This window comes from Oratosquilla oratoria, chromosome 1, assembly GCF_046742065.1.
Source record: "Oratosquilla oratoria isolate Oo_2021 chromosome 1, ASM4674206v1, whole genome shotgun sequence".
Classification (NCBI taxonomy): domain Eukaryota; kingdom Metazoa; phylum Arthropoda; class Malacostraca; order Stomatopoda; family Squillidae; genus Oratosquilla; species Oratosquilla oratoria.
Window position 1 is genome coordinate 69,213,601 of NC_134777.1, and position 12,500 is coordinate 69,226,100.

The 12,500-nt window shown below is 47.2% G+C and overlaps 1 protein-coding gene across 1 annotated transcript in view; it reads right to left on the minus strand.

Annotated features, from left to right (window-relative positions):
• Positions 1–5,976: 5,976 nt before the first annotated feature.
• The window catches only part of LOC143028477 (uncharacterized), a 21,180-nt gene continuing 14,656 nt past the window's right edge, over positions 5,977–12,500 (minus strand). The window contains exons 2-4 of the mRNA XM_076190635.1: positions 11,843–12,111; positions 11,179–11,629; positions 5,977–6,107 (exon numbers count right to left, since the gene is read on the minus strand). Of these exons, the coding sequence (XP_076046750.1) occupies positions 5,977–6,107; positions 11,179–11,629; positions 11,843–12,111 (851 nt within the window). The remainder of the gene's footprint in view (positions 6,108–11,178; positions 11,630–11,842; positions 12,112–12,500) is intronic.

Consider the following 12,500-nt stretch of genomic DNA (forward strand, 5'->3'; position numbering starts at 1 on the left):
GGTATGATACTAGACTACTAGAGACTAACTGCTGCGTCGAGAAACCTGGGGGGAGATATATATATATATATATATATATATATATATATATATATATATAGAGAGAGAGAGAGAGAGAGAGAGAGAGAGAGAGAGAGAGAGAGAGAGAGAGAGAGACATAGATAGACAGATAGAGAGAGAGGGAGAGAGAGGGAGAGAGACAAAGAATGAGTGCAAAAGTGAAAGTGTAAGCGAGTAGCCTACCAAAGAGAGAAAGAGAGCAAGAGAGCGAGACAGGTGCAACAAAGAGAGAAGTCAATTAGCAGCTCCGCCCTTCCTCGCCCCGCCCCCGTCCCGCCCCGTCTACCCGGTAACCTTCCTCCTCCTCCTCCTCCTCCTCCTCCTGCTCCTCCATCAACTCCGATAATTGATAGTTCTGGTCTGGTGAGATCAAATGCTCAACTCGGCAGGATACTAGTCTAGTTAGTTTGGATCTAGAGCGTGCTTAGATCGTATTCAGGGAAAAATGTCCCGATTCGAACTTTAAATACTTAGTATCCTCAAAGTTCGTCTTTTCTTGATTTTCTTCTTCAAGAAAATTTAAGAGCGATGTCGAGAACATTTGGTTTTCGAATTCTTTGATTCTTTAGCATATGATACTCAGCAGTATTAGCACCGTATTCAGCAGTACAACTGCTGTACTCAGCAGGAGTACTCAAGAAGCCAGCAGTACTACTCCGGCACTCACCTGTATCTTTAACCCATTAAACTCCGATGACAAGATGTCTTGTCATTTGGTCAAATAAAACAAAAAATCATAAAACACCAAAATGTTTGATCAAACACCAGAAAAATATGACGTCAGTCCTCGCTTCGCTGCGAGCGAAGCGAGGACTGACGTCATATTTTTCTGGTGTTTGATCAAACATTTTGGTGTTTTATGATTTTTTGTTTTATTTGACCAAATGACAAGACATCTTGTCATTGGAGTTTAATGGGTTAACCACTTCCATACCAGTAACACTTATCCATTTATAATGGTTCCTACCAAACTATACCATTCAGCTGTATGCGACCCTTCCGGTAGTGAAGAGGTTAATCCGGCACCCAGCACCCTACAGTCGGTACTCGGCACCTTACACATGGCACTCGGCACCTTACACCCGTCACTTGGAACCTTACACCCGTCACTCGGTACCCTCCACCCGTCACTCGGCATCCTACACCCATCACTCGGCATCCTACACCCGTCACTGGGCATCCTACACTCGTCACTCGGCATCCTTCACCCATCACTCGGCACCTTACACCCGTCACTAGGCATCCTACACTCGTCACTCGGCACCTTACACCCGTCACTAAGCATCCAACGCCCGTCACTCGGCACCTTACAACCGTCACTCGGCATTCTACACTCGTCACTCGGCACCTTACACCCGTCACTAGGCATCCTACGCCCGTCACTCGGCACCTTACAACCGTCACTAGGCATTCTACACTCGTCACTCGGCACCTTACACCCGTCACTAGGCACCCTACGCCCGTCACTCGGCACCTTACACCCGTCACTAGGCATCCTACACTCGTCACTCGGCACCTTACACCCGTCACTCGGCATTCTACACTCGTCACTCGGCACCTTACACCCGTCACTAAGCATCCAACGCCCGTCACTCGGCACCTTACACCCGTCACTAGGCATCCTACACCCGTCACTCGGCACCTTACACCCGTCACTAGGCATCCTACACTCGTCACTCGGCACCTTACACCCGTCACTAGGCATCCTACACTCGTCACTCAGCACCTTACACCCGTCACTCGGCATCCTACACCCGTCATTCGGCATCCTACACCCGTCATTCGGCATCCTACACCCGTCATTCGGCATCCTACACCCGTCATTCGGCATCCTACACCCGTCATTCGGCATCCTACACCCGTCATTCGGCATCCTACACCCGTCACTCGGCATCCTACACCCGTCACTGGGCATCCTACACTCGTCACTCGGCACCTTACACCCATCACTCGGCATCCTACACCCGTCATTCGGCATCCTACACCCGTCACTCGGCACCTCACACCCGTCTCTGGGCATCCTACACTCGTCACTCGGCACCTTACACCCGTCACTAGGCATCCTACACTCGTCACTCGGCACCTTACACCCGTCACTCGGCATCCTACACTCGTCACTCGGCACCTTACACCCGTCACTCGGCATCCTACACCCGTCACTCGACATCCCTACACCCATCACTCGGCACCCGTAGTGGTTCCAGGATTGAGCACCTGCAGCATTAGCACCGGCGTCCTAAACGGGCACCACCAGAGCTGGCGACGGCACTCCAGCGCGGCGGCACTCGACTCGACTCGTGGCTTATGGCAGAAATAAAACTCCGGCACTCCAGGTCCCGGGCGTAATGAGGTTAGCGACATAAAGGAAAGAAAAAAGAGAGAAAGAGAGATAGAGAGAGAGAGAGAGAGAGAGAGAGAGAGAGAGAGAGAGAGAGAGAGAGAGAGAGAGAGAGAGAGAGAGAGAGAGAGAGAGAGAGAGAGAGAGAGAGAGAGAGAGAGAGAATTGCGTTCGCCCCCTCCACTTCCTCTCACCATTACCCACCTTCGAATTTAGTCCACATGGACAGCTGCGCTGGGGAGTGGAAGGGGAGTACCAAGATATTGAAGGGAGGGAGTAGTTTAGAAAAAAATCTCCTCTGTTTTTGAACGGTTGAACAAAAGCCAGTAACACAACAGGAAGTCTGTACAAGAAGGCTACCCCTACTCCAGGGGGAAGAATTTCTTCCTGGTGTAGAACGAGTTTTCCTTCGCCCAGGGTCCGCGTACTTTCCCTTCCCCCCTATCCCCCACATTACTCCCCTCACCTCCCACATTATCCCCCCTCCCCCTTCCAAATCCCTCCTCCCCCTCGAGTTAAAGGTGCCTTGACCACCCATGATCGCTTCGGGGTGGGGGTGGGCGGGCGGTGGGGGGCTCAGTTATGACCTACGCTGTTCCCCCCAATTTCCCCCAATTCCCCCCCCCCCCACCTCTGGTCGTATATAATGATGGCGTGCAGTTTCATGGCTCTTGTAAAAGGAGGAGAAGAGGAGGAAGGGGAGAGGAGGAACAGGAGAAAGAGAAAGGAGGAAGGGGAGAGGAGGAAGAAGAGAGGAGGGAGAGGAGAAAGATAGAGGAGGAAGGGGAGAGGAGAGAGAGGAGGAAGGGGAGGGGAGGAAGAAGAGGGGCAGAAGAGGAGAAAGAGAGAGGAGGAAGGGAACAGGAGGAAGAGGAAAGGAGAGAGAGGAGAAAAGGGAGAGGAGGAAGAGAAGAGGAGAGGAGAGAGAGGAGAGAGAGGAGAGAGAGGAGAGAGAGGAGAGAGAGGAGAGAGAGGAGAGAGAAGAGAGAGGAGAGAGAGGAAGAAGAGGAAAGGAAGGGGCAGAGAATGGAGGAGAGAATAGGAAAAGAGAATGGGGAGAGGAACAGGTATATGTTTAGGAAGGGAGGGAAGGGGAGGAAGGGGAAGGAGAGGAATGGGAAGGGAACTGGGAGGGATTCGGTGGGAAAAATGAAGGATAAGAAAAGAACTAAGAAGGGAGGGAAAGGGAAGGAAAGGGAAGGGGAGGGATGGGGAAGGGGAGGGATCGGGAAGGGAAGGGAAGGGGAGGGAGGGAGAAGGGGAGGGAAGGGAAGAGGAGGGAGAAGGGGAGGGAAGATGAAGGGGAGGGGAAGGGGAAGGGAAAGGAGGAGAAGGGAAAAGGAAGGGGAAGAGAAGGGGAAGGGAAGGGGAAGGGAAGGGAAGGGAAGGGGCAGGGAAGGGGAAGGGAAAGGGAAGGGGAAGAGAAGGGGAAGGGGAAGGGAAGGGGAAGGGAAGGGGAAGGGAAGGAAGGGAAGGGAAGGGGCAGGGAAGGGGAAGGGAAAGGGAAGGGGAAGAGATGGAAAGAGAAGGGGAAGGGAAGGAGAAGGGAAGTGAAAGGGAAGGGGAAGGGAAAGGGAAGGGGAAGGGAAGGGGAAGGGAAGGGGAAGAGAAGGGGAAGGGAAGGGGAAGGGAAGGGGAAGTGAAGGGGAAGGGAAGGGGAAGTGAAGGGGAAGGGAAGGGGAAGTGAAGGGGAAGGGAAGGGGAAGGAAAGGGGAAGGGAAGGGAAAGGGAAGGGGAAGAGAAGGGGAAGGGAAGAGGAAGGGAAGGGGAAAAAGGGGAAGGGAAGGGGAAGAGAGGGGAAAGAGAAGGGGAAGAGAAGGGGAAGGGAAGGGGAAGGGAAGGGGAAGGGGAAGGGAGTGGAAGGGGAAGAGAGGAGAATGGGAAGGGATGAGGAAGGGAAGGGAAAGGGAAGGGGAAAGGAAGGGAGGAGGAGAGAAGGGGAAGGGAAGGGGAGAAAAGGGGGAAGGGAGAAAGAAAAGGGAAAGGAAAAGAAGGGAAAAGGAAGGGAAGGGGAAGGGAAGGGGAAGGGGGTAGATGGGGAAGAGAGGAGAATGGGAAGGGATGGGGAAGGGAAGGGAATGGGAAGGGAAGGGAAAGGGAAGAGAAGGGGAAGGGAAGGGGAGGGAAGGGGAAGGGAAGGGAAGGGAGGAAAAGGGGAGTTGCGTTAAAAGGGTGAGAGGAAATGGGATGCAAGAGAAAGTATAAAGTGGAGGGGAGAGGGAGGAGGAGGAGAAGGAGGAGGAGAAGGAAAAGTAGGAGGAGGAGGAGGAGGAGGAGGAGGAGGAGGAGGAGGAGGAGTAAAAAGGGAAGGAGAAGGAGGGGTCGGAAAGAGAAAGTAAGGGAATATGGAGAGGAAAAGGACGGAACGCAGGGAATTCCGACCACATCTCACCCCCGCCACCGCCTCCTCGAGTTCGACTTATGAGGATCGCTGACCCCCGCGAAGTCTGAAGCTGCCAGTACCCAGGTTCTCCTTCTTCGCCTCTTCCACGAGTTTGAGAGTTCGAGATTTTTTTTTTCTTACAATTCATTTTATTTGTGTACTTACGTATCTATTTGTTTTACTTTTATTTGTTTATTATCTATTTATTCATCTACTTATTTGTTTATTAATTTATTTTTTGTATATATATTTTTTTGTTTAACTTCTTGAGCTCTCGCTCGCCTCATTCCACCTCCTCCTCCTCTTCCTTTTCTTCTTCCTCCTCCTGTCCACAACCTACGCACGGGACAGCACACAACCCACACTAAACAGCGCACAACCGACGCACAACACACACGAAACAGCGCATAACCTATACATGGGACAGCGCAAAACCCACACGAAACAGCGCATAACCCACACATGGGACAGCACACAACCCACACACTGTACAGCGCATAACCCACACAGGGGACAGCACGCAACCCACACACGGGACAGCGCACAACCCACACACGGGACAGCGCGCAACCCACACACGGGACAGCGCACAACTCACACACGGGACAGCGCGCAACCCACACACGGGACAGCGCACAACCCACACTAGATTCCGTTCGTCCCTGTGGAAGGGCGCGGCCGTAGTTTTTCGCCTGTGGCTCCTCCTCCATACAGGAACATCGTTCTTAACAGATTAGATAAATAAACAGGTAAATAATAGGTAAATGAAGAAATTAATAAATTAATTAAGTATTAAATAAACAAATAAATGAATAGATAGAAATAATAAAGCATTAGATGAATAGATAGAAATTAATAATAAGTAAATATATAAATAGCTAAAAATGAAAAAAAGAAAAAATAGACAAATACATGAAATCTCTCGAATCGCCTTGCATCAATCGATCGAGTTTAATTCCTTTGCCCAACGTTAACATTAGTTAACACTGGGGACAAGTTGACCAAACCTGCCTAGAGATGTTTGGAGTAGGATGGGAAAGGTGTCTGCATGGGAGTTTACCCGGAAGGACCGTGGGGACTGGTCACGGCGTGGGAGTGAAGCAACGCGCCTCCTGGCGTATGCTCCCGATTGATGACTGGAGATGATAGACCTTGAGTTTAACAAGACTAAGGTAATTTCTAGTTCTATCGGGTGCTATGTTTTAGTGGTAGTAGTGGTGGTGGTGATGGCGGTGATGATAAGGGTGGTGGTGGTGAGAGTGGAGATAGTGATGGTGGTAGTGGCGGTGATAGTGATGGTGATAGTGGTGGTGGTAATAGTAGCGACTATGGTGGTTGTGCTGATGGTAGTGGTGATAGTTATGGTGGTGACTGATGATGGTGATGGTGGTGACAGTAGTAGTGTAATTCCCGGGTGCGATTTTTTTTATTTTTTCCTCGTTTTCCACACGTGCTTTCCAGTCGGACCAATCAGCGCTATTGTTGTCATTTCACACTTATGACGTCATCGGCAAACAAGCACGTGTATTTGTTGATATCACCAGCCTCGGACTCACGTGGAATCGGTTATCTTCGGCTATCTTGGATTGTGAGAGAATCATGGCTAAAGTATCATTTACGCATGCAATAAAGTTTAGGCTTATATGGTGCGTACAGTGCCTCTGCAGCAGTCTGGCATATCTGCCTTGTGCAAGGAAGGCACTTGGCCATGCTGCTATCCTTGTGCAAGGCACTTATCATATTGACCTCAAGACTCAGTTAATAGACCCTTGCTGGCGAAGTTTACTGGTATTCAATATTACATTTTATATAGAGCCACGGTTGGTTAATGACAATGTGCTCGATGACTGATTACAATTGTAGCCTGGGCTAACCTGACCTAACTAAATTGGTCTTTTGTTTTAATATTTATTGTGCTTGTCAAGAAGACCACTTTTAGCATTTTTTTCGAACAAGAAAAACAGCTATTATGTTGATGTATTTCAATTGACAAAATTAATATCTAGTTTTTCATTAATACATCGCTTAGGTTTACCCCTGGGGTAAACTTAACCTAGCCCCCTTTTCACCCCCTCCACCCCCAGGCCAAAATCCTCCCTTCTGAATGTATGTCAAAAGCAATACCTTTTACTTCTTTATTCTATCTCGTCTCAAATTTGTATTACATTCACATATGAGTTACATTTATTTTGTTCTGCAAAATGACATTAAATGTTCACGTTATTTATCATAAGTCATATTCATGCTTATTCCAGTTTTTCCTTAACTCCAGTGTCTAAATTCAAACATTTTCAGGTTTTTAACCATTGATACAAGGCTCTAAAATTTAAACAAAATAAGATTATATGTATCACTCACCTATGAGCAGCAAGAGCAAATCTAAGATTACCTAAAATTACCCAAACAAGTTTTAAGAATAATCCACAAATAAACTGCTTACATCACCGAAAAGATTAAAATCTTGCACTAATTCAGGAATAGGGAGATTCTGATCAGATGGTATAAAGAAATACAATTCCTGTTTAAAAAAATATATATTGATGTGATTGCTTTAAAAGAAGGGTGTGAGCCCTATCTTGCAACTCTGGAAAATCCAAGCTTTTCTTTTGAAATTTACGAACAGTTTGAAAGACAGTTCGAGTGATAGCTAAAGCTTTTGTTACAAACGTGTATTTAGATATGTCTATCAAGGGTTGCTACCCACCACTGCGATAGGCAACCCGAGCAGTAGGAACCTTAATGAAGGATGAAGAAATACAACCCAAATTCACTAGAGCCCATTGTTCCCTGGACTCCCTTATCCAACTGGGACCAAGGACAAAGCTCTGGTAATGAATATCAACTATGTTTTGCCAAGTAGAGACATAGTTGAAAGTAACAACAATTTCCTTTTCCACAAATTGTTCTACAGTAGTTTTCATATCATTGAGTCTGTTAGTGATGAATACGTTTCTTTTTAATGCACTACCTTTTAAGATTCAAGACAATGCTGCTTGATTGTCAGAGAAGAAGTGAGTATCTCTAGCTTTAACTTTAAAAGAGTGTAGTTCACATGAATAAGACTTTGGATGCATAACTGCCAAATAAATAGCTATAAATCCTAAAGTACGCACAGCTCTTTCAACTAGAGAAGCCACATTAATTTTGGAAAACATTAGATTAGAATTCAGATTTTGGACTACATAACAAGCAAATCCGTAAGCTGTTTTGTTAGCATCACAGAAAAAAAATACTGGACCTGAAACTTAAAATTTCATGCACTGAAATTAAGAAACGCCACCAAACTAGACATAAGGGCACGCCGCCTCATTCAGAGAAGAATACAAGAGAAGTCGACCGCGGTAAAATCGGGAGAAATCGGCCGCGGGGAGGAGTCGGCCTCTAGGAGTAGTCATTAAAAATACCCACCACCCATCTATTCACCCACCTGCCCATAAGCCCATAAATAAACTCCGGTCCATAATCTCGCAAATCCCTGCACCGACGTACAAACTAACTAAAAAAATTTTTTTTACACCATCCTGACCTACACACCTACCGGCTCCATGTCAAATGCTCACAAGACAAATGCTCACACGACATATGCTAACACGACAAATGCTCACAAATGTGTCATGATGCTACTTTGACGTGTGTTATATACTTTATATCGCATACCAAAATATACTATATCTATGTTATATGATTTTTGTCTTCAATCCCAATATTCATTCTTATGCAATAAATTTATTAACATCCCGTGGTGGTATCCACGCAAGTTATACACAGAGCACGTTGACTACGTAAATCGCATACCAAAGTATATTATATTTATATATAATTTCTGTATTTATTCTCAATATTCATTGGGGGAATGCTGTGTGGTAAAAAGGTACGTGATCTCTGTTTGTCTGTGGCCTACAGAAGACACGGTTCCTACTACAACTTCATCTGTCTCCTGTTTGCACTTCACAAATTCCACTAGAACATCGTACCGTCCTTCGATCTTCTTGTTGCACCTGCTAACCATCAGTTGGAGCCACAAATCAACTACATGCGTAACACTTGGATGTGTGTGTGTGTGTGTGTGTGTGTGTGTGTGTGTGTGTGTGTGTGTGTGTGTGTGTGTGTGTGTGTGTGTGTGTGTGTGTGTGTGTTATTCACTATGGTCTTGATCATGTGTCGGACTCGTGATCGATAGCTATCTCCCTCCCGTAAGAGAGCTCAGAGCTCATATGACCGATCTATGGGTAAGGCTGACCTTACACGCACACACACACCCAACTCCCCGCCCACAAGAGCAGGAGTAACTACTCGCAGTGCAACGATACTGAAATTATTTCAGCCCTGAGCGGGATTCGAACCCGGACCGCCGTAGTGGCAGCCGGGAACTCTAACCACTGCGCCACGTGTGTTTTTGTATATGTGTGTGTGTGTGTGTGTGTGTGTGTGTGTGTGTGTGTGTGTGTGTGTGTGTGTGTGTGTGTGTGTGTGTGTGTGTGTGTGTGTGTGTGTGTGTGTGCGTGTGTGTGTGCATACATCAAAATAGATTTATGGTAATTGGATTAAAGAGCTGAAACGGATGATTATAGGAATAAAATAGAAAACAGTGTATATTTCTACACACGCAAACACACACACACACACACATACACATACACGCACACACACACACACGCACACACACACACACACACACACACACACACACACACACACACAGACACACGCACAATAACAATCTTGTTATGAAACAGCATTTTTTTTTTTCGCAAAACCGCGACAATCTTCGAAGACCACCGAAGACGAAGAACACCTTGAGTTCGTGAAAAGCTTCTTCAAGAGAATCGCCTCCTCCTGCCACACGCGGTGGAATGCGAGAGCGCGAGATCAACGCCCCTCGAGAGTGACCCTGAAACGGCGAGAGATTAGCGGCCCCAACCAGGGAGCAATGTCAAAGACAGGAGGTACGCACGCATTACCTCTACGTGAGCCGTAAGTCAATCCCAAGGTCAGAGGACAAGCACCCGTACGTGCCAGCCCAAAGCCAGCAAAGAGAAAAGAGAGAGAGAGAGAGAAGTGGAGAGAGAGAGATATAGAGAGACAGGCAGAGAGAGACAGATAGATAGATAGAGATAGATAGATAGATAGATAGATAGAGAGAGAGAGAGAGCCAGAGAGAGAGAGAATTAGAGAGAGAAAAAGAGAGAGAAAGGGGAGAGGGAGGGAAAGCGAGAGAGAAAGAGAGAAAAGGGAAGGGGAGATGTATACAACATCGTACCCCTTATCAATTTCTGTACAAAAATGCCATCTTCTCTTTAGTCTCTATTTTTATATTTTTTTCTAGGAAAACACAATTCCCTTCTTCAGTGAATCTTAGAAAAGTTAGATTCGGTAGTCTAGTATTCCACGGGAGAGGGAAGAGGAGGACGGGAGGAGGGGGAAGATAAGGACGGGAAGAGGAAGAGAAGGAGAGGGGGGGCGGGAGGAAGAAGAGGAGAAGGACGAGAAAAGGAAGAGGAGGACGGGAAGAGAAGGACGGCAAGAGGAAGAGAAATAGAGGGAGGACAGGAGAAAGAAGAGGAGAAGTATGAGAAAATGAAGAGGAGGGGGAAGGAGGAAGAGGAGGAGAAGGACGGGAAGAGGATGAGGAGAGGGACGACGGGAGGAGGAAGAGGAGAGGGACAAGAAGAGGAAGGGGAGGAGGGAGGAGGAGGAGGAGAAGGGCGGGAAGAGGAAAAGAAAGGGGGAGGACGAGAGGATGAAGAAGAGAGGGATGAGAAGAGGAAGAAGAGAGGGACGAGAAGAGGAAGAGGAGGAGGAGGAGGAGGAGGAGGAGATGACATGAACAGGAAGAGAAGGAGAGGGAGGACGGGAGAAGGAAAAGGACGCTCGAACTCCCGAAGACGGCGAAGAAGGAGGGCCTGGGTAGTGACGGTTTCAGACACAAGGCCTTTCCTGGCGAAGTTGAGGCCAAGGTCCTCTCGCCCGAGGAGGACCTTTGCAAAACAGGTCGCTGTGGTCGTAGGTGGTGGGTGGTAGGTTGTAGGTGGTTGTAGGTGATGGTATATGGTAGGTGGTAAGTGGTGGTGGTAAAAGGAGATAGGTGGTGCTAGATGGTAGGTGGTGCTAGGTTGTAGGTTGTGGTAGGTGGTGGTAAGTGGTAGGTGGTAGTAAGTGGTGCTAGCACCAGCTGTCGTCCTCGACGCAATGGCTGCACGATCGTTTAGCCAAGCCTCGGCCAGGTCACCACCACCTGCGACGCTTTCTGCGCCAGCTGGTCGTCTCAGGAGCAGATGTGACTTGCTTGTGTATGTAGGTCACATCCTCGCAGCTGGTTTCAATCCCTTCCAGCTGCCGTCAGGTGATCTTATTCAGCCGAGGGAAACTTTCTACCCCAAAAGAGGATTTGTAAAACCATAAGTAGTAGTAGTAGTAGTAGTAGTAGTAGTAGTGGTAGTAGAAGTAGTAGTAGTAGTAGTAGTAGTAGTAGTAGAAGTAGTAGTAATAGTAGTGGTAGAAGTAGTAGTGGTAGTAGTGGTAGTAGTGGTAGTGGTAATAGTAGTAGTAGTAGTAGTAGTAGTAGTAGTAGTAGTAGTAGCAGCAGCAGTAACAATAGTAGTGGTGGTAGTAGTAGTAGTAGTAGTAGTAGTAGTAGTAGTAGTAGTAGCAGCAGCAGTAACAATAGTAGTGGTGGTAGTAGTAGTAGTAGTAGTAGTAGTAGTAGTAGTAGTAGTAGTAGTAGCAGCAGTAGTAAAAGTAGTAGAAGTAGTAGTAGTAGTAGTAGTAGTAGTAGTAGTAGTAGTAGTGGTAGTAGTAGTAGTAGTAGTAGTAATAGTAGTAGTCTTATTAGTTAATCGATCCAACGCCTTCAACAACATAGAGAGGCCACCATACACATCAAAATCAAGTGCCCAGTCTTGGCCAAATATGTGGAGAACACATACAGGGAACCAACACAGCTATTCGTCACTAACAGATTCGGGAAGAAAGAGACGAAAGTGGAGGTCATCAATTCCGCGGAAGGCACCACTCAAGGAGACCCGGTGGCCATGGCAATGTACGCTCCTGGTCTTATGCACCTGCAGCAGAGGGTACAACATGAAGACACCAGGGTTAAACAGGTAGCATATGCAGATGATCTCACGGGGGTAGGGAAAGTAGCAGATGTAAGAAAGTGGTAGGATCTGGTGCAGGGAAAAGGTCCGCACTTGGTTTATATCCCGAATGCTAAGAAAATTGTCCTCATAGTGAACCCAGATTACATTGACCAGGCCAAAAATCTCCTTAAAGATAGTGAAGATGACTAAAGACGTGGAAAGACATTTCGGTGCAGTGATCGGTTCTGAATCTGTTAAAAAGCAATATATCAAAGACAAAGTTAACGAATGGGTGGCGGAGGTTAGGCTACTAGCCAACTTCGCAAAGACTGAACCGCAGGCGGCATGTGCTGCATCCATATATGGTGTTAAAAATAAGTGGAATTACATCTCAAGTCTGGCACCGAACATCACCAAATTATTGAGTTCTCTTGAAGAAACCATCAGAAAAGAGCTAATTCCGGCCATCACCAACGGACGGATACCAAACGATCAGTAAAGAAAACTAATTGGACTCACACCAAGAATGAGAGGGCTAGGCATCTCAATCCCGCCTAACCTTGCCATCACAAACACCAAAACTCCCTGAAACGCACGTCCTCTCTGACAAACATCGTGCCACAAGATTAACAGGAAACCA